The sequence below is a fragment of the Bos grunniens genome, chromosome 3 (genome assembly GCF_055505025.1).
Source record: "Bos grunniens cultivar Pamir isolate PY7600 chromosome 3, Bosgru_T2T1.0, whole genome shotgun sequence".
Classification (NCBI taxonomy): Eukaryota; Metazoa; Chordata; class Mammalia; order Artiodactyla; family Bovidae; genus Bos; species Bos grunniens.
Genome location: NC_141167.1, coordinates 79,937,136 through 79,957,147, shown reverse-complemented (window position 1 = coordinate 79,957,147; position 20,012 = coordinate 79,937,136). Strand labels below are relative to the sequence as shown.

General features: G+C 37.3%; 1 protein-coding gene across 3 annotated transcripts in view; it reads left to right on the top strand.

The window, feature by feature from the left end:
• OLFM3 (olfactomedin 3) overlaps window positions 1–20,012 on the top strand; it is a 224,549-nt gene that overhangs the window by 153,138 nt on the left and 51,399 nt on the right. Inside the window, exon 1 of one of the 3 annotated variants that reach the window (XM_086391495.1) lies at window positions 12,657–12,929. The exons of 1 other annotated variant lie outside the window; for it this stretch is intronic. In XM_086391495.1, the coding sequence (XP_086247621.1) occupies window positions 12,801–12,929 (129 nt within the window). In that variant the 5' untranslated portion in view covers window positions 12,657–12,800. Of the gene's footprint in view, window positions 1–12,656; window positions 12,930–20,012 lie in introns of those variants that run through there. One more of the 3 variants, XM_086391493.1, reaches the window with a different exon arrangement.

The following is a 20,012-nucleotide window of genomic DNA, read 5'->3' as shown; positions in this document are numbered from 1 at the left end:
TTCCAAGCCCCTTGAGGAGTATTTCTGATCAAGCCTGGGCAGGAAATCTGTATTTTCAAGGGCAATGAGTGACGATACTGCATCCAGACGTCTGTTCAAGGCACTGGGCTCATAAGGTCACAGTGGACTCCATCCCTTTGTTGACTGATTAGGCTTTCAAAGTTGTGTTCTAGTGATGAAAGACTGGGCACTTTAAAATCAACAACCAATTTTATTACAGAAAGGTTATGTGTGAAAGGAGAGCTAAACAATCGTACTACTACTACTAACTGTAATAATTGCTTAGAGGACAGGAGCTGTGCCTAGCACTTAAAACGCATTGTCTAATTTTATTAGTAGGGTTCCCCAGGTGGATTAGTGATAAAGAACCTGCCTGCCAGTACAAGAGACTTAAGAGACCCCGGTCCAATCCCTGGGTTGGAAAGATGACATGGAGAAGGGCATGACAACACACTCCAATACAGGCTCATGAGTCAACCTCTAAAAACAGCTTTTGTTACTTCCCTGGAGGAGGTAGTGTCAGGATACTTGGATTGCTGAAACCACAGACTACGAGAAACTTAGCTGTTTGAAATCAGATCGGTAAAAACGGAACAGTCCACTCTTGCCTAGAGGATCTGAGCGACTCTGACACTGAGAAGCAGCCTCAAATTCCAACCCAGGTACAAAACTTAGATAAGGTTTTTTGGAACACCATGTTTAGCATTCATCCTAACTTTGTAGTTTCCAAGGAAACAGAATCCAGAGTCCACTTCTCAACTCAGTCTTCATGTTCAGTGCTTTACATCAGAGCCTTGCTCTTTTTTTAGCATTATCAAAATTCTGCTCTATTTAAATGCTATGTAAACTCTATCCTTCCCTCAAGTCCTATTTTAAACCCTGTTCCTTCCTTTACGTGGTGAGATGCTCCATGGTTATCCCGGTGTGCCACCTCTCTTGATATGACAAGTTAATAGGCCTAACTCTGTTGGACTATATACATGGCCTGAATGTTCTTTATCAGATGGGTTCTATCAGTAGTTATTAAAATCCTTAATTTTAAGATCAGTAGAATGAGTTTCAGAAAGTACTCAGGATCACATAGTAAGTGACAGAACTGGGATTCCAACCCAGGTCTATACAATTTCAAAACCCATGCTTTTAATACTATGTACACAGAGTCAGAGGATGTTGGAGCTGAAAAGGTGACTCAGGTATGCCAGACTGCTAAATTTAAATGAAGAACTAGGATTAGAATCCAGGTATCCCCACCTGCCAACCCTCATCAGGTGGGTAGTTTCATTTTTGTTCAGCTGCCAATCAGCAACTTTTCAGGTTTTTCCTTTAGTTTGAACCTTCTGTGGGCCCAGTATGTTCCTGGGGTTTGGGGGATACCTGGAGCCTTCAGTGAGACTCTAACACTGGTAACTTAAGGCAGTACCCAGAGCTCCACATATCCCCTGATTATTTCCTCCCTGGATGGACGAGAATATAACCAAATCAAATGTACACATTTCAGCTTTCATAACTGCTGAAACACAATGCATCAACTTCCTAGATATAGTTAATAACTGTACTGTGCTTAGTTGCTCAGTCATGTCTGACTCTGCAACTCCATGGACATAGCCCGCTAGGCTCCACTGTTCATGGGGATTCTCCAGGCAAGAATACTGGAGTGGGTTACCATGTCTTCCTTCAGGGAATCTTCCCAACTCAGGGATTAAACCCAGGTCTCCCACATTGCAGGCAAATTCTTTAACAAGTGAGCTGTGAGGGAAGCCCCACTATTTCCCTAAAATGAGTGAATTATGTGAAAACATCATCCTCTTTTATTCCACTCATCCCAGTATCAGAGTACATGGGTAACTGCCTATGCTAAGTGTCTAGTGAACCCTGAGTTCATGTCACCCAAGTCCTGCCATTGTGAAGCTGTATAAGACAGCAACAACCATCAAAATGCAAATATTTACTAATTATGGCCACTTTTAAAATGAAACCCCTCAAATCCTACTAAAATATCCCTTACTCCTTAATGATAGCATCCATCAAGAGCAACTGATTTTTAGGTTGGCAAGTATCCAATGCTATTCAGTGCAAATATAAGAGAAGTTAGTCAAAATCATCCAAAATACATAATTTCATGCAGTGGTGGAAGTGTTATGAGAGAACTGCCCTGATAAAATACATAGGAATTATTAAACAGTAACTGGCAAATTTATATCTTTTAACAATTGAAGAGAGAAATTATGGAATGAGCTCTTTAAGAGACAATGATTTGCATGTCAAAGGAACAAGAGAGGTTCTGAAAAAGTTAGGGAATTTCTTGAAGAGTTTTGCAAAAACAAATCTCTTTATGATTGTGCTATGAAACCAAATGATAAGATTTAAAAAAATAATAATCTCATACACACATATTATTCATCTATTCTTATCTATGCTAATATATCCCCACAATTTTAAGATACTTTATTTTGTGTTCCCCTTTCTTTTTCAAGATAAAATTCTAACTAGAACTTTACTTTTAAGAAATTTTAGGACCCATTTAAAATGCATTAAATTTAAATGTCTGCTTTCTGCTAACAACTCTCTGGATGGTGGGAACTTTTCAACCTGTTTTTTCAATAAGAAATTTTTGTTTGGGAATCCTCACTCCCCTCTCTCGCAGAGCTTGACCTTTTTTTCCTTCCTTGGTTGTACCTCCTTTGTTGGACACAGAATGTGTCCACAAACATCAGCTCTTCACTTAGTTCTCTTGTCTCTGGTTGGCTTCTGTGGTCTGTAGATCAGCCACTTCTGATTGCCTGGGAACTTGTTAAAAATGTAGAACCTCAGGCCCTGCTCTCAGCATCTGAAATAGAATGTATTTACATTTTAACAATATCCCCACCCCCCAGTGATTCATATGTACCTTAATATTTATCCCTGTTCTAGGTGATTCCTCAGCACTTTTTCTTCAATACTCTATTTCATGGAGAAGCAAATAGCAACCCACTCCAGAATTCTTGTCTAGAGAATTCCATGGACAGAGGAGCCTGGCAGGCGACAGTCCATAGAGTCACACAGACTTAGACATGACTGAAGTGACTTAACACGCACACACATAGAGAGGCTGATCAATAAATCCCTGTTGAATGCATAAGTAATTCACCATGCAATAAACACTGCTCCTCAAATAATTCTAAATGGAGGTTTTATAGAAAATACTAACTTATACATGTATTTTGATAGATGTTATATATTATTGAAAAGTAAACTATATAAGAAAGGACATATTTTATCATGGGCATGTTTCTGAATCACTCTTAGAAGAAAAAGCTATTAATGATGTGCACATGAATGACATACATTTTGAACAGAAGTTATGAACAATCTCCAGCTTTAAATTCAATAACTTCTTGAAAACTTTAAGGACCACAGTAGGAGGTCAACTATAGCATTAGCATGCATGAATGTTCAGAAAAAGGAACTTTTATTTTGTTTTTTCTTAAATAGCGTTGAATGAGTAGAGAGGTAAAACATAAAACTTCCAAATTGGAAATGTAAAATACTAGAATTACCTGTGCTTAAATTGTAGCCATACAGCCTAGGGAACACGTCAGAATCACAGGAGAGTGGAAGATGAAAAGAAGGGAGAGAAAAAAGGGAGAAGGGAAAGCAGGGAGGGGGGAGGGGGAAAAAGAATACATTGCAAAGATGATCTGCTTTCAATAACGGCAATATCTCAACGCTCTTCACGCTATACTGTGTCTTCATATCTTTTAGCAGACACTTGACAAGAAGCCTCTACACTAGAATTAAATTTTCAGCCAAATGCTTTATGACTCAGATTATGTACAAATATTAGAATTCAAACTTACTGCTGATTGACATGTAATTTTAAATACAGTTTTCTTGATAATTCAATGTCCTTTAAGAGTTTTGATATTTCTATTGCATCACCTCCTTCTCAGAGAAAATGCTGTTTTCACAATAATGTTCACTTTTTCTAGTCTCTTTTTCACTCAGTAGCCCTATATTGTTATGGTTTAAGTAAATATAATGGGTTTAAAATTGGAAGAGAAGTAAAAATGTAAAGTACTAGCACAAATGGTGAATATTAACAAAGGAAGGGCTGAAGAATATAATTCTCTACTTTTTGAAGCATAAAACAAAATTCCTGTGACTTAAATTTTATTTTGGGGTCCATAGTAAATGACATTGTCCATTTCCTGGAGTGAAAAATTAAGAGAATTAGAGCTAAACTTTTAAAACCAGTTCAAGCACTATATTTTTCCTGGCCATTTCACTATGAGGTACCGTCTCCTTTTCTTTTACTCCTCCAGTATGTCTATAAGATCGGAACAATTTAGCTCATGTGTGCATGTTTGTTTATACTCTGTTACATTCCCAGATTGGTAAATTACCCAAAAGATGATGCTGTACCCAATCAATCTTGCATTTTTCAGTATAGTACTCTTTCTGGACCAAGGAATATATTGAATATCTAATAAATGTTTAGTAGATTAGTGTCTTTAAAAGTCAATGACAAGATAATGACATACTTCTGCTTGTTTTTCTAACAACAATTTATTATCAGAAATTCATTATCAATAATTTATTACCAGAAAATAATACATAATTAATCTGGGAAATACAGAGAGAATAAAAAAAAATTAAGAAGCAGAAAAAAGTATTTGATTTCAATAACAAGAGACAACCTCTATCAACACTGTTTTCCTTTTCTTATCCATTGTCAAGTTCATACATATGTCACTGGACTCCTTTTAGATGAGTATTCACAAAGGCAACTATTTCTAAGTTAAGTTACTTATGCCCTCCTAAAACTGTTTCTACAAGGCCAGTAGTTCTTAAATGTGTTGAAACAGAAAAGGACAAGGGAATGAGGTAATGAGTTTGTGCAGCATCATTTATGTGATAGTTATTTTAACGACCTGGCCTTAACTGTTTTACTGACCGCCTTTCATAGAACTACACAACTCTTATGACACTTTCAGTGACAAAGCTTGCCTGATGTTTCAAGTTCAGATCTTTAGACATTTATGTTTAACTATGTTTGTCTGCTGGATCTTTCTTGAAAAATTACGGAACAACCTTGACTACACATACTGAGGAGGGGACAATGCTGACAAATAAGTAGCTAATGCTGCTACATATACACTAACTCTCCAGAGCTCCTGCTATTTCTGTGAATTTGCTAAAAAGCAGTCTACAAATGTAACCTTCTCTTATACTCTGAGGTTCAGAGTTATTTACTACTATCAGAATTTTAGTTCCAGCTAAACATTTCAAATGTCAAGAGGTAGATATGCTTTAAGAAACAACTTACAACCTTATAGAAAATTGCACTTCTCAAGATTCAATTTTATTCTTTCATGTTACCACTGGAATAGTCTTCTTTCTGATCACCAGGCAATTTTCCAACCTCTTTTGGGATTTCTCTTCCTAAACAATTTCTTCCAGAAAAGATTTTGGCAATAATCTGACACTTCAGTTTGCCCTCATAAGCTGGGTTGAGTTAGAAAAATCTGAAAATAGATTCCAAAGAAAATGAAGCAGGGAGTAAACACTTACCTGAGAGTCAGTGTCTCCCTGATGACAGCCTTGCTCTGTCACATTCAAAGATGAACTCAATAAGTGAAGACATATTACTTTTAATTTTTATGTTCAGCTTTAAGTATTCATTTACTGAGATCATGCAATGACTTCACTGCAATGCTTCCCCCAAATAATCCCAATTATTTAAAAAAGATAAAGTTTGAAATTAGTAGTTGCTTTAATACTGTTATTGTATGTGTGTGTGCATAACACTTAAGAGCATACTTAGAACATGACAGCTGGGGTTCAAATACTACACTTACCCTTAATTAGCTGTGTGACCTCAGCTAGCTTACTTAGTGAAGTCAGTGAAGTTACTCAGTCGTGTCTGACTCTTTGCAACCCCATGGACTGTAGCCTACCAGGCTCCTCTGTCCATGGGATTTTCCAGGCAAGAGTACTTGAGTGGGTTGCCATTTCCTTCTCCAGGGGATCTTCCAACACAGGGATCGAACCCGGGTCTCCCGCATTGTAAACAGATACTTTTACTGTCTGAGCCACCAGGGAAGTCCTAGCTTACTTAACCTTACAGTATCTCAGTTCCTCATCTACAAACTGGTTATAGTAACAATACCAACCTCATAGAGGTCATGTGAGAACTAAATGAATTCATACAAATGAAGTTCTAAGAACAGTGCCAGGCAGACAGGCTTAAATAAGAAGCTCCTCAAAGCTGGCCTATGGGATGTATATGTTTTAAATCCTTTCTAGGATATTGTGAGCAGTCATTCCCTTTGAATCAATCATATTAGAATTAAGAATATTTTCCACTTTTAAAACTCTTAAATCTAAACCTTTCTGTCAGTAATTTATACAAAGTTTGGTGATCTTCACTTCCTCATTGCTAACAATTTCTGTCTCTATTCTTTCTTCTATAACTGTGGGGAAAAGATAAACATCTTTTGCACTAGAATAATGATGACAAATACTGATTGTGAACCCCTTGTTTTCCAGGTCTTGTGATAAGGGTTATATATGCAGATGATTATTTCATCCCCACAAATTCCTAAGGAATCAGATTCTCTTGTTATCCCCAATTTATACACAGGGTCTGGACAGTCACACAGCTAGCCATCTAGTCTAGTAGCGTCAAAGCAGAAAGTAAGGAAGGGCCTGTGTGACTGCAAAGATCAAACCTGAGCTCTTAAATATGGCACTGTATCATGGAATGGACTATACAGGAAATTCAGTTTAATTTCTTAATTTCCCAGTAGAACAACCTGGAGCAAGGCAATGAAGAAGATGATGCAGAATTTAAGTCTTTTGCCTTATAGTCTGAGGGGCTCTCTTTGTACCACTTTGTATCCTCCTTCCCTCTAGCTCAATCCTAGATTTATATTTTCTCACTTCTTCAATTTTGAGTAGAAAGTCAGAGGAAAAAACCATGTTTGCCCTGAATATATTCCTCCCCCACACATCCATTTTTCTCTCCTTTGAAGTAGCAACAACAGCTGCCAACAGAGGATCCCCCGGGCTTATACAGCATCAGTCAGCTTCACAGATGAAGGCAAAGATAAGAAGACAGAAATCCCTCCTTTAGAGAACTTTGCTAATGTTTTTCACTCAATTCATTCTTTCTCAGTGAACAGTTTTAAGACAACACTGAAACCTCAAGGCAAGAATGGCAAAGCACTGAATTCCAGGAGCCACAAGTAGTCCCTAATTGATTGCCAAGGGACAAATGAAAGGAAGTCAAGTGAATGGACACTCAGATCTCCATCTTCTCCAATTCATTTTATTTAAACCCATCCTTTCCATAGCCTACAGTCTCTTCCATCTCACCCTGTGTTATCAGAGACAAACTTCATTAGCCAAAGGCAAAAGGGAAAGAAGACTGCTTTCATATTTATTTAGGGTTCCAGTGACTTGAGGCGTATCAGGAGAAGTCAGAATACAAGTTAGAGACAGGACTTGTTGGCTTACACCAGAAGTGCTTGCATTCTAAATCGCAATTTTGGAAGGAAAAAACATTCTTAACTTTTAAGTATAAACTATCTTTATACTCAGGTATACTTTCATTATGCAGACACAAACACACACATGCAAAATGCAATAATATTACTCTGGCTTATTTTGCAAAAAATAGAGGGGTGCTTTATTTCAATTTTTGCATTTAAAAGGGTCTCCTTTTAACATGAGGGAAATTCAAGGACAAAACAGTACTATATTAATTTGTGCACACATTTACTAGGCATGTACTGCCATGTACTAGGCACTCTCCTAGGCATAGAAAATACCCCAGTGAACAAAATAGGCAACATTCCTGCTTTCCTGAAGCTTTATTTCTAGGGGAGAAACCAAGTAAAAAACAAGATGAATAATTATATAGGATCTTAACCTGTGGTAAATTCTATGGGAAAAAAAAAAAAAAGTACAAATCAGCAAAGGATAACATGAAATGATTAGATGAAAAGTGTAGCAATCTGAGACTGCATAGTCAGCAAAGATTTTATAAGAAAGTGATCTTTGAATTAAAACAGAAAGGAAGTGAGAAGACATTTGAGAAACTGGAATTCCACCAGAGAAGAGCAATTCCAAAAGCCCTGAGGTAGAAAATTATCTTGCATCCCTGAAGAACGAGAGTGACTCCATTGAAGAGAATGAAGGGAAGGGTTATAAGAAATGAGATTAGAGAAGTAAGAGAAAGCAGATTATGCAGACCCTTACGATCATGCTAAACATTTTTGCTTTAGCCAGGGTGAAATAGGAATCTAGTAAATAACTTAAAGTAGAAGAATAATATAATCTGACTTGTAACTTAACAGAATCACTTTGATTCAGATCAGATCAGTCGCTCAGTCATGTCCGACTCTTCGTGACCCCATGAATCGCAGCACGCCAGGCCTCCCTCTCCATCACCAACTCCCGGAGTTCACTCAGACTCACGTCCATCGAGTCAGTGATGCCATCCAGCCATCTCATCCTCTGTCATCCCCTTCTCCTCCTGTCCCCAATCCCTCCCAGCATCAGAGTCTTTTCCAATGAGTCAACTCTTCGCATGAGGTGGCCAAAGTACTGGAGTTTCAGCTTTAGCATCATTCCTGGGGATTACAAAAGGACTGAAATGGTACAAGGTCAATAACTGGTGGCTCTTGTAACAGATGAAAAGATGATGATGACTTGGAGCAGCCTGGTAGCAGTGAGTGTGACGTGAAACAGTGAATGTTGGGTATATTTTGAAAGTAGAGATGAAAAGATATGCTGTTGAAACTGATAAGATGTGAAAAATAAAATAAAAAGTTAAGGTTGAAATCTAACTGTTCAACTATGGAGCTGAAATAAAGAAGAATTTAGGAATGATTGCATGTATATAATTGTTTGGTTTATTTCTTTTGTTTTGTTCACTAGAGAGCAGAAAGGCATATCAGAAGCTCATTTTTTTTTAACATGTTCAATTTAAGATGTCTATTAACCATCCAAGTGGAGATGTCAAGTAGATAATTGGATATACAGGTCTGAATTGATAGGAGAGGTTTGTGAGGAAGAAATGAATTTGGGAGTCATTAGCATATAGATGAAGAAGCATCAACAAAAGTGACTGAGAAAGAGCTGTCAGAAAGTAGAAGGAAAACTAGGTGAATGTGGTATCCTTCAAGTGGTGGGAAGCGGTGGGAGCGTGGGAGGGAGGCTCAACAGAGGGGATATATGTATACTTACAGCTGATTTGTTGTATAGCAGAAACTAACAACATTATAAGGCATTTATAATCTAATAATAAAAAAATGAAAAAAAAAATTTCAAGGAGGAGAAAGTAACTGTCTGACGAATGCTGTTCATAGGTCAAGAAAGTTGAGAACTAAGAACTGACTGCTGGATCCGGCAATGTGGTATTATCCATAGCCTTGATAAAAGTAGTATCAAGTGGAGCAGAGAAGTATGAACACAAACTTGCCATTAATGAAAGTTTTTGTTCACTAGGGAAAGATAAATTTAAAATAGTGAATACAGACAACTCTCAAGAAGATATGCTGCAAAGGGATAGTGAGTAATAGGGGAAATAAATGAAGAGAAAACAGGATCAGGAACGTATGGCTTACTTTGCTATTTTTAAAGAAAAGCATATAGGAAATTATGTATATGTAATTAAATATAGAGATTGAATTAAAGTCTAAATAAAATTTTTAGTAGTTTAACACTATATTATAAAATTAACCATTTTTGTTATCTAAGTAGGACACATTATTATATTATGAGGTCATTAAGTTTGCATGGTCTAATGAAATGTAACTCTTTTCTGAAGAGTTGTGGTATGTGAGTACCTCACCATCCAGGGATTCTCTACCACAGGCAACTAACATCCAGTATATAACAATAAAATCTACTGTCTCTCTAAAGTCATACTTCTACTTGTATTACTACCTTGATGAGCAACATTCACCACCCAAATTCCCAAACCTGGAAATTCTCCCAAGCAACTTCCTCTCCTAGACTTCTCACATCTATTTAATCACTAAGTGCTATTAATTTCACCCCAATTCTTTATGGAATCCATCCTTTTAAATTCCACTGACAGTATTCTAGGAAATCACTTCCTGACCAAATTACGAGAATATGCTCCTAAAGTGATGCTCTTACCTCTGATATGCTTTGTTGTTTCTACAACCCCATCTGCCTATCCCAAATCATAAAAATGCCAATGTGATAAACTCAGACACAAAACAAATGACTTCAGAGCCCTGCTTAAGACTCCTGAATTACATCCAAGATAATGTCCAAACATCTTTGGTTGACCCTGAAGCCCTGGGAATTGGTAACTGCTAGTATTTCCAGGCTCATTTCTTGCTACTTCCTCCATCAACATTCACACCATGCTTGTATTAATAGAGCTTCTGTAACCACTGGGTTTCTAGTCCTGAACACAGGTTGTTACATCTATATAGAAAAATCAGCTCCCCCCATCGGCAAATGAGAACTCAACCTATAAAATGGAAATTATAATCAATTTACTAGATTATGAGAGAAATGCAAACTGTTTAACCTTAACAAATCATAGCTATGTTTTATTTTCCATAACTAACAATTATCATAATTTAAGCTTTTTTTCTTTCAGTGTGTGCCTTTTAAATCTGTTTTTCTGAAAACACATTATGGCTTTTATGTTGTTTATAAACATTATCAAACCATAAAGTTTCACTGTTGTTTTCTTTTAGTTCTTCAGTGCAGGTATTTGCATTTCTGGGAAATTATAAGAAGGCTTCCAATTATATTGTATTTTTCTTCATTTCTCTTTGATTTGCAAATAAGAGTACCGATTTCCCCTGACATTCATGCTATTAGTCTTCTAAGGATGCTATTATTTTGTTGACTGATAGTTCATTAATAAGTATAATTATCATCTGACATGTTGCATCTTAAATTATCCAGTAATTGCACGTATATTAGTTTTCAATTTTGTAAATTAAGCTCTTGAAAAGACACTCTTCTCTTTTTTTTACCAGGTAATTTTTTAAAGAATTAGATTTGTGAATCTACTTTATGTTTTGTTACTGCCATATTGTAATAATAATGTCAAATTTCATAGTCCTTTCCATGAATACTCTGTTATTTAATATTATGTTTAATATATAAACTATTGGGCTTTTACGTTAAATTTACCATATGATACAATTTTTGAAAAAGACAAAACTAAGAAGTATTTGGTTTTATGGGCACTGTGGTTAAACAATAAGGGCCAGCTGAAATCATCTGGATATATTCTGAAGGAAAAAAAGTAGCCTGGATTTCAAGGTAATATATGCAAGAAAGATTTGAGGAGTCTCAGTACTCACCCCAGTTTAAAGCTGTTTTTAAGGATAAAGGCACACACCTCTATAAATACATATATATACATATATATTTAAATTTTATTAAAGATATTTTCTTTATTTCTTCTGCCAAACTGTTGAAGAAAATATATATATCTTTCTAGATATAAATAATTACAGAATTCTCCTAAGGAATCAAAACATATTTTTTTTCTTTTTTATAATATTTCTTTTCATTTAATTTTCGTTCAGCCATATTTCTCTTCATGTCTTCTCTCTGCATTTTTATTTTAAATCACATATATTATATAAGACAGGGGCCTCTGATTTATACCATCTGGGACCTGAGATTTGGATGTGGGCAATTTTGTAGTATTTATAAAAAGAATATATTAAAATTACCCATAAGCCCAAATTCAATACACACACTTACCAACATAACTCTAATAAACAGATCATTGGATTTTAAAGCTAGACGAGGCCTTCGAGAGCAGAGAATCCAACCTCTACTCATTGAAGGAAAACAAAGTGAAGCTAAGGAGTTTTAATTCACTGGTCAGTCACTCAACTAACTAAAAGAGAACAAGGAGTTAGACCCTAAGATTCCCTGAAGCCAAGTCCTGTGCGTTTTTAATGTTCTCTCATGATATAGACTTCCAATATTAGTCTGTCACTCTGCACAAGGTGAAAATAGATTTAACTGAGTTTGCTGTGTGCCTGTGAAGCTGCTAAGCATTCATTCATGAAAGCAAAACTGGGAACCTATGAAATTTTATTATCAGAAGCCTTTTTCCAAGGCTGCCTTTTCTGTCTGCTCACATGTTGTATGCCTAGGGCAGTGTCCTCCACAGGCAGTAGCTATCAATCCCTGACAATTTTTTTAAGAAGCAACAGTGCTAATTTTAGGCTACTATATTAAAGAAAATAACAATTTCTTACACAGTATCTAATGATCTTGGATATTCTTTGCAGATTTTATTTTCATGTTTTGTCTAAAACCACTTTTTCCATGCTCAGAGAAATCTGTAGACAGTAAGTTTGGAGTTTGAAACGTGTGCTGTGACAGACCTCAATTAAGAGGGTTTTTTTGTTGTTTTTATGAAGAATAAGGAACAGCAGATTATCCTGACAGAAATCCCAGAGGCAGTGAACTCTTCATGGTAACTGACTACAGTGGAGCAGGAAAAGCTCAAGTTTCCTCCTCCGTTTATCCTTATGCTCTAAAAATTACCAACGAAGCCCCATCAAGAATATTTTGTGTGATGATCCAGCAAAGTATGCAGTAAAGGAGGAAAAGGAAGAACAGGGCACTTCCCGAGAGGGTGGGGGAAAGAGGTTCTGTGAGCTTTCCCGCGTGATTAGAGCTAAGGAAGTTGATCTCTTTTCATGCCGTGGATGTGGCTGCTGCAGTCACGCCTCCCGCTGCCAGCCCAGCACCAGGATCTTAATCAGTCACTATGAAAACTCATTAGCTCCACAGCAATGAGCCTTCCACTGCTGAAGCTTGGCGCTGTGCTTAGTACCATGGCAATGATCTCAAACTGGATGTCCCAAACTCTCCCATCCTTGGTAGGACTGAACACCACGAGGCTATCAACGCCAGATACCTTAGTAAGTCACTCTGGTGGGTTTGGCTGTCTTGGGAAGTAAGTGCATTAAAACAGTGGGCTTTTTTTTTTTTTTTAATAAACTGCAAAGGCTGAGATTTTGCTTCTCTATTCACAGGTCTACTTCAACGATACAGTATTTATGTGGTAACTATAGTCATGGCTATTCTTTTATGAACACTTTAAAGTTACATCAAAGAATAAATGAACTGCCTGAGAAATTAGCTGTGACAGGAAATACTAGATTCATTAAATTCTTAATGCAAAGCTTTATTTTATATTATTCTGAGGTTTTAAAGGATTCTTTCTTTTTAAAGTGTGTTTTGTTTCTTATGATTTCACTTCTTTTAACATATGTAAAATCCTCATAATTTGTCCTACAGAGTATGCTACAGAGTATATTCTAGCTAATCTAGTTTTACTATAGCAGGCTCTTCTTCAGAATTCAATTCCTGTGTTTGAAATGTATTCAGTCAGAGAAACCAATCTGTACTAAATATGAATGAATAATAATAATAAAAAAAAGCTCAACAATTTAAAGCCTGACCAAAAAAAAAACCTTTTCTTTTTTTTTTGAGCTAACGATCATGAACAACAGAAAACTTACTTAATACAATCATCTCCCTGTGTTGTTTGATAAAGACTTCTCCTGTCACAAGTTTAACTCCTGTACTCCTGTAGTTTTTGCTCATTAATGTTTTTTTAACCCTTCCCACATGATAACAAATGTCTTTTCTCATAGTTTATGAAACATGGTTTAGTTAGCAATACCCGAAAATGTTTCAAATAAAAACTATTGTTTTGTCAAATAGAAGGTTACAAATTAAAATAGAAGGAATATCCTAGAAAAACAATTTCTATGTTAGCAAATAAAAATTACAGAAATCATTAGTATTGGGAGTCCTTTACTTTTTTTTAATCTTTTTTTATCATTGGACTGCTCCAACAGATCAGAAAAAGTCAGATACTTCAAAAGAAAAAAAAGCAATTCGCCTTTAAGACCTGTTTGCAGTTACTACTAATAATTACTCTATCAATCAATGTATAATTAACTGAGTAGAGTCAGATCAAATTAATTACATAATTTGCCAGCAACACCCAGTGCTCAGGGCACCAGCAGAGCACACGTGAGGCACAGTGTGACCTGCTTTCACATCTTAACCTCCCTCAGTCACTGCTGCTGCCTCAGTGTTTCCATGATTGAGAATGCCCTCCTTCCCTGTATGATGTGTGTGGCAGGAAGGATGTAAAAGGGATTATTCATAGTTATAAAGAAAGCATATAACACAAGCTTATTGATGTGGCAGCAATAAGCAATGACAAAACAAAAAATGTAAACTATTTAATATTTACCAAACCAAGTATCTTCAATGTTCAAGTACCTGGTGATTTTTAACTACTTAGTTTTTGAATTAACTCTTTCAGGAAATGAACCATTGAAGCAATTCATGAACAAATTATATTTCAAACATGGTACCTTGGTTCTGATATATATATATATTTTTGCATCTATAGATATTGGTTTGGTTATCTTCTATTTATTGTTGATGGAGGAGAATCAACTTTCCAAAGATTCGTTTAGGGTTTCTTACTCATTTATGAGTTTAAAGTAAATTCATTCCTTTACTTTCTGATTAGCAATCTTGGTTGAAAAATATAAAATATTGGTATGGCCTACAAATGTTCTAACACAACCGAATCTTGCTTTGAGTGACAAAAAACAAACTAGAATTCAGAGAAGTTTACACTATGGTATTCACTGCTGCTGCTGCTGCTGCTAAGTCGATTCAGTCGTGTCCGACTACGTGCGACCCCAGAGACGGCAGTCCACCAGGCTCCCCCGTCCCTGGAATTCTCTAGGCAAGAACACTGGAGTGGGTTGCCATTTCCTCCTCCAATGCATAAGAGTGAAAAGTGAAAGTGAAGTCGCTCAGTCGTGTCCGACTCCTTAGCAACCCAATGGACTGCAGACTACCAGACTCCTCTGTCCATGGGATTTTCCAGGCAAGAGTACTGGAGTGGGGTGCCATTGCCTTCTCCATGCTATTCACTAGAATGGAGAAATCAGGTTACAAAAGTGTATGCGAGTGAGTGTGTATGTGTTTCTATGTGCATGTTTTACGGAAGTGCAAACTTTACAGAAGTACTTTCTCCATCTTAACTATACAAGATAATTGCTCATATCTTAGGATTCCTATGGTGAAAAATGAATGAATATATATTTCCTAGATTAAGATCATTAAATGTTAACACTGGAAAAGATCTTAAAAACTATCCAGGCCAGTTATTTTTGCATTACTTTTGGCAGTGGTGCATCTTTTTTTTTTTTTTTTTTAATTAAAACTTATGTAATACATGCAGAATAAATATTTGTTGAATGAATCTTGAAGTGGAAATCTAATATATAAAACAGGTTATGGGTCAAAAAATAAATGATGGAGGAGTGAGGCCTTACTGGGCCTCTACCATCTGTTCCCTCCCCACATAATCAACCCCCTTCCCTGATCAAAATACCTCCAAGGGAACCTTAAAACTCTCAGGAGCTTAGCTGGAAATATGACTGATCTAATCCAACCTCCTTATTCTGCAAGTGGGAAGACTGACTTGCAGTCTAAATGTGTATGCAACTAAAAAGAGTTCCCCTCTCTGGTTAATGGCAGAGCCAAGGGTGGAAGCAAGCCACCTGACTGCAGTCCTGGCCAGGGAAGTCATCTCACACACCTTTGCTCTCCCTACTTCTCCCGGACCCTGGTGCCACATGAGAGTCTCTCTACCTGGTAGACAATTCCCTTTGTAGCAAGCAGAGCTATGATGTCCAGCCCTTCTCAAACTCTATCTATATTCACTTTAGGTGGTACAAATGATATAAGCCTGAAACATCCCCCAAAATGAATGAATGAATAAATAAATAAATAATGTTCAGTCACTCAGTCGTGTCTGATTCTGTGCAACCCCATGATCCCAGCACACCTGGCTTCCCTGTCCTTCTCTATTACCTGGAGTTTGTTCAAACTCTTATCCATTGAGTTGGTGATACCAGCTCAAATAAATAAATAATGCAGGTCTTAACATTTGTTTTATGAGAGTCTGTGGGATGCACAGATGGCAAAAAATGCAGATTTACACAAATATGGATATGGTCTTTCAGAGGTAGTGTACATTTGATTGCTCAAAAGCTTAAACAGGTTTTTAAATTTCCAAGATATTTTTGTTAGTAAGTAAGTTAAACACAGCTCCTTATTAGGGGGAAAAGCTCTCTGTTTCTCTTAGAATCTTGAAACATGCCTTTATCCTTCTCTTTGGCCCTGTTTTCTTTTCCTTCTAATTGTTCCAGCCTTCGGAGGAGCTGTTGTCTGCAAAGGCAAAGCCTTGGCTCTGAAAAAGCTCAGGCTCCCTCTGGCACATCTCTCTGATGCAGAGTAACTTCCCCCTGAGGCTGAGCTTCTGAGAAATCCCCCATGCTGTGGATTCCACACCAGGAAGAACCTGGTAAAAAGCAATTAGATAAGCACAGGACATTCGGCTCACACCAGCTGTTCTCAGTCAGCCCCACCGCTGTGGTGGGAAGAGGCCTCGAGGGGGCCTTGGGCATAAGTGATTTGTTTTGCTACATTTTCAAATAGCTTCTCCTCACAAATAACTACTTCAGTGAGGCAGTCACTTTTAAGTTCTGGAAAAGGAGTAGACTACCTAACACAAACTCTCAAAGCTTTCCAACTTTCTTAACTCACCAATTTTATTTTCCGTTCTGGATGAAAATATCTGACTTCTCTGTTTTGTACCACTATTTTACTCCCCCAAATCCTTAGGCAATGTCCATTTTGTGAAAGACCAACTAAACACATTAAGGAGATGGATGAGAGAACAGAATGGTAAATCTTGAAAGACACAGAGAATGTGATAATTGCCTTTGTAGAGTAGAATTGTGAAGTGGGTAAGAGAGTAGATTTATTCCTGTTTAATGGCACCCCACTCCAGTACTCTTGCCTGGAAAATCCCATGGGCGGAGGCACCTGGAAGGCTGCAGTCCATGGGGTCGCTAAGAGTCAGACCCGACTGAGCGACTTCACTTTCACTTTTCACTTTCATGCATTGGAGAAGGAAATGGCAACCCACTCCAGTGTTCTTGCCTGGAGAATCCCAGGGACGAGGGAGCCTGGTGGGCTGCCCTCTACGGGGTCGCACAGAGTCGGACACGACTGAAGCGACTTAGTAGCAGCAGCAGCAAGTACTTAAAGAAGTAGGGCCAAAGGGGAAAATTACAAAGAGATCCAGTCCTTCAGGTTTCCACCAATGAAATGGACTGCCTATGAAAACCTGAAATTCCTATCATGCAGAGTTTAAGTGGAAACACAACCAGAATACACAGAAGTGCCACTGAGTGGAAAGACAGTCCCAGGTACGACTTCTAAGTCTTTCCCAACTCTGTCATTGTGATTTCCAGAATACGAGCAGAAATGATCAACCAACCTAACTTTGATGATGCCTTCAGTCTTTTAACTGTTTGTTCTGTATTTATAGTTGTTTTTCATAGAGCTCTGAGGTTCTCTTCAGTGAAGAATATACATTTCTTATTTCAGTTCCAACTAGTCTCATAAGAAATGGGAAGAGAACTGCAATGCAGTGACATCTTTATTAACACATCCTCCATAACACAGCTTCTTTTAGCGGGGTCTGTCAGCATCTCTGTAATTTCTGTCCTCACATTTCTTTGCTCCCCACAACTAAAGCCATTAGCATGCTAAACCACATTTCATTATCCGAAACCAAACGTATCCTCAGACAGAAAATTTATAAGGAGTTTTCATCAGGTATCTCCTCTAATGCATCAGGTATCTCCTACTGTAAATCAAACAGGTTTTAGTAAACAGATTTTTTCCTACTTTATTTTCCCCTGCCTGTACACCACTTTTAGTAGCTAAAGCCCTTATTCTTTTTGCCTCAGTCTGTACTTTTAAGAAATGCCCAGGCACTCAGCATAAAACCTGAGACCTAGCAATGTGCAACTAGTTGATTCTGTCCTCTTCAAAGGATCAGGATTCTGTCCCTTCACCTGCCTCTGCACTTGTGTCCTGCCAAGACTACTGCTAACCACTCCTCTAGAGTTCCAGTTTCTGCCTGTTTCCACAATTTGGATAATGCCATCCACCTGCCTGGGTACACATCCTCTACAGTTTTTTCAGCTATTGGTGAATGGACAAAGGCACTTATCTGCAGGGCATAAACATAAATAGCTCTGGGCTGAAAACTGGAGAAAAACTGGTATAAGTCCCATAGATGCCACTTACTAAACAGGTGACTTGGAAAAAAATTGCTTAAGTTCTTTGAATTTCAGATACCTCATAAATAAGATGATGCCTATTCCTAAGGATAGGTGGTTCAAAAGAAGTGAAACAAATACAAGAGAAGGGATCTTATAAAAAGAAAAATATGCTGAAATATACAATAATTTTACTTTTACCCCAGTCTTCAGGATCTTTCTTTTCTGTTACAAAGCCCTTGAAGTTCTGAGAGCTTCTCATGCAGTAATAGCTCTATATTTATAAAGCATAGGTTTGTAACTAAATTATAAACAAAAAACCCCAACTTGAAATCCGATTGTTAAAATTATCATTTTAATTCTCCTCTTTAGAGCATTCTTAAATATTTCATGAGTTTGTAATATTAAAAACTGCTAAATAGTTCATTTAGTTCTTCTAATTAACACAAAAGGTTCAGAGAACTGCATCAGTAATCACTGTGCATAGCAATGATTTGGGTAGTAATAAACCCCTGCACCCTCCAGGTCCAAGCAGTCAGCTCCTTGGGAGTTCAGAAAATGCTATGAGGATCATCTTCACTATACAAAAAAGGGAATTTCAGACAACTGGTGGTGCAGTGTGGTGGTTAAACTTTCAAACTCTGATGCCAGACTGCAAGTATGCAAATCCAAGCTTTGCTGATTACCACCATCATGACCTTGAGCAAATTTCTTACTGTCTCAAATTCGCAGTTTCCTCACCTGTAAAATGGGCAGAATGATACCATCTGGTCCATAGAGTTACTGTGATATGCAAAGGCAGTAACGCATGTGAACTGCCAACTGAAGACTAGGAGCTCCATAAATGTTTCTATTACTATTACATGAGGTTCATGTTGACACTTGAGGAATCATTTTTCTTTTTAAGTTAAAATGGGAGCAGGTCTTTTCTCACTGGTATCTAAAACCCATCTAAATATAACTCTCTACCTGAGGTCTTAGTTGGTTTTATTTTTACCCTCTTTTCAATGCCAGTATGGGTGCCACAAATGAGGACACTAGAGCTACTCACAAAGCTTCCTTCATTCATCACTAAACCTGACACAGAAATCTCTATCAAACCCACACAACTGTCAAGCCCTCATCTTTTATACTAGCTTATTTCTCTTTTGAGTTACCTTTTCTTGCCAAAGAGGTAAGCTGCCAAAGTTGAGATCATTCAAACTAACTCTGTATAGATAAGGCCAGGGTTCTTCTCAATAATACTTAGAAGAAGACAATTGAACGTACAAACAAGACCAGAGTCTATTCTTATTAAGCTGACACTTCAGGAAGAATGATAAATGAACGTCAAATTCTACTCACCTTTTCTGCTTCCCTCATTCCAGAGAGCAACTGACACCTTGCCCAGATGTGATAAGCTTCTCACTGGTTAGCCAAACACCTGGCAAGCAAACATCAATATTAATGCTGCCAGGTTTAATAATCAGTATTTGCACTGCTGTTAAAGATATGTCAGTATTATAATTGTGCGGCCCCTTTTCCTTTATACAAAAGCTAAACACATTCTAGTGAGAAGCCTTAGTTTTCTGACACATTTGAGATTTGTGTCCAATGTCAAGAGCAGCTTAGTTGAAACTATAGGACCTATGTCAAGATATATTTGTCCCACACAGTCACTCAGCTTAAACCTTTAATTATATCATTAAAAGTACTCTGCTAAACTGTGAAAGGTTGTTGTTGAGTCACGCAAAGACATCGGGATTTTTGGCCCCCGGAGGAGATTGAATTCAATCCAGGGCCAGAGACTTGATTGCTCAGAGCTTTTGTGTAATGAAGTTTTATTAA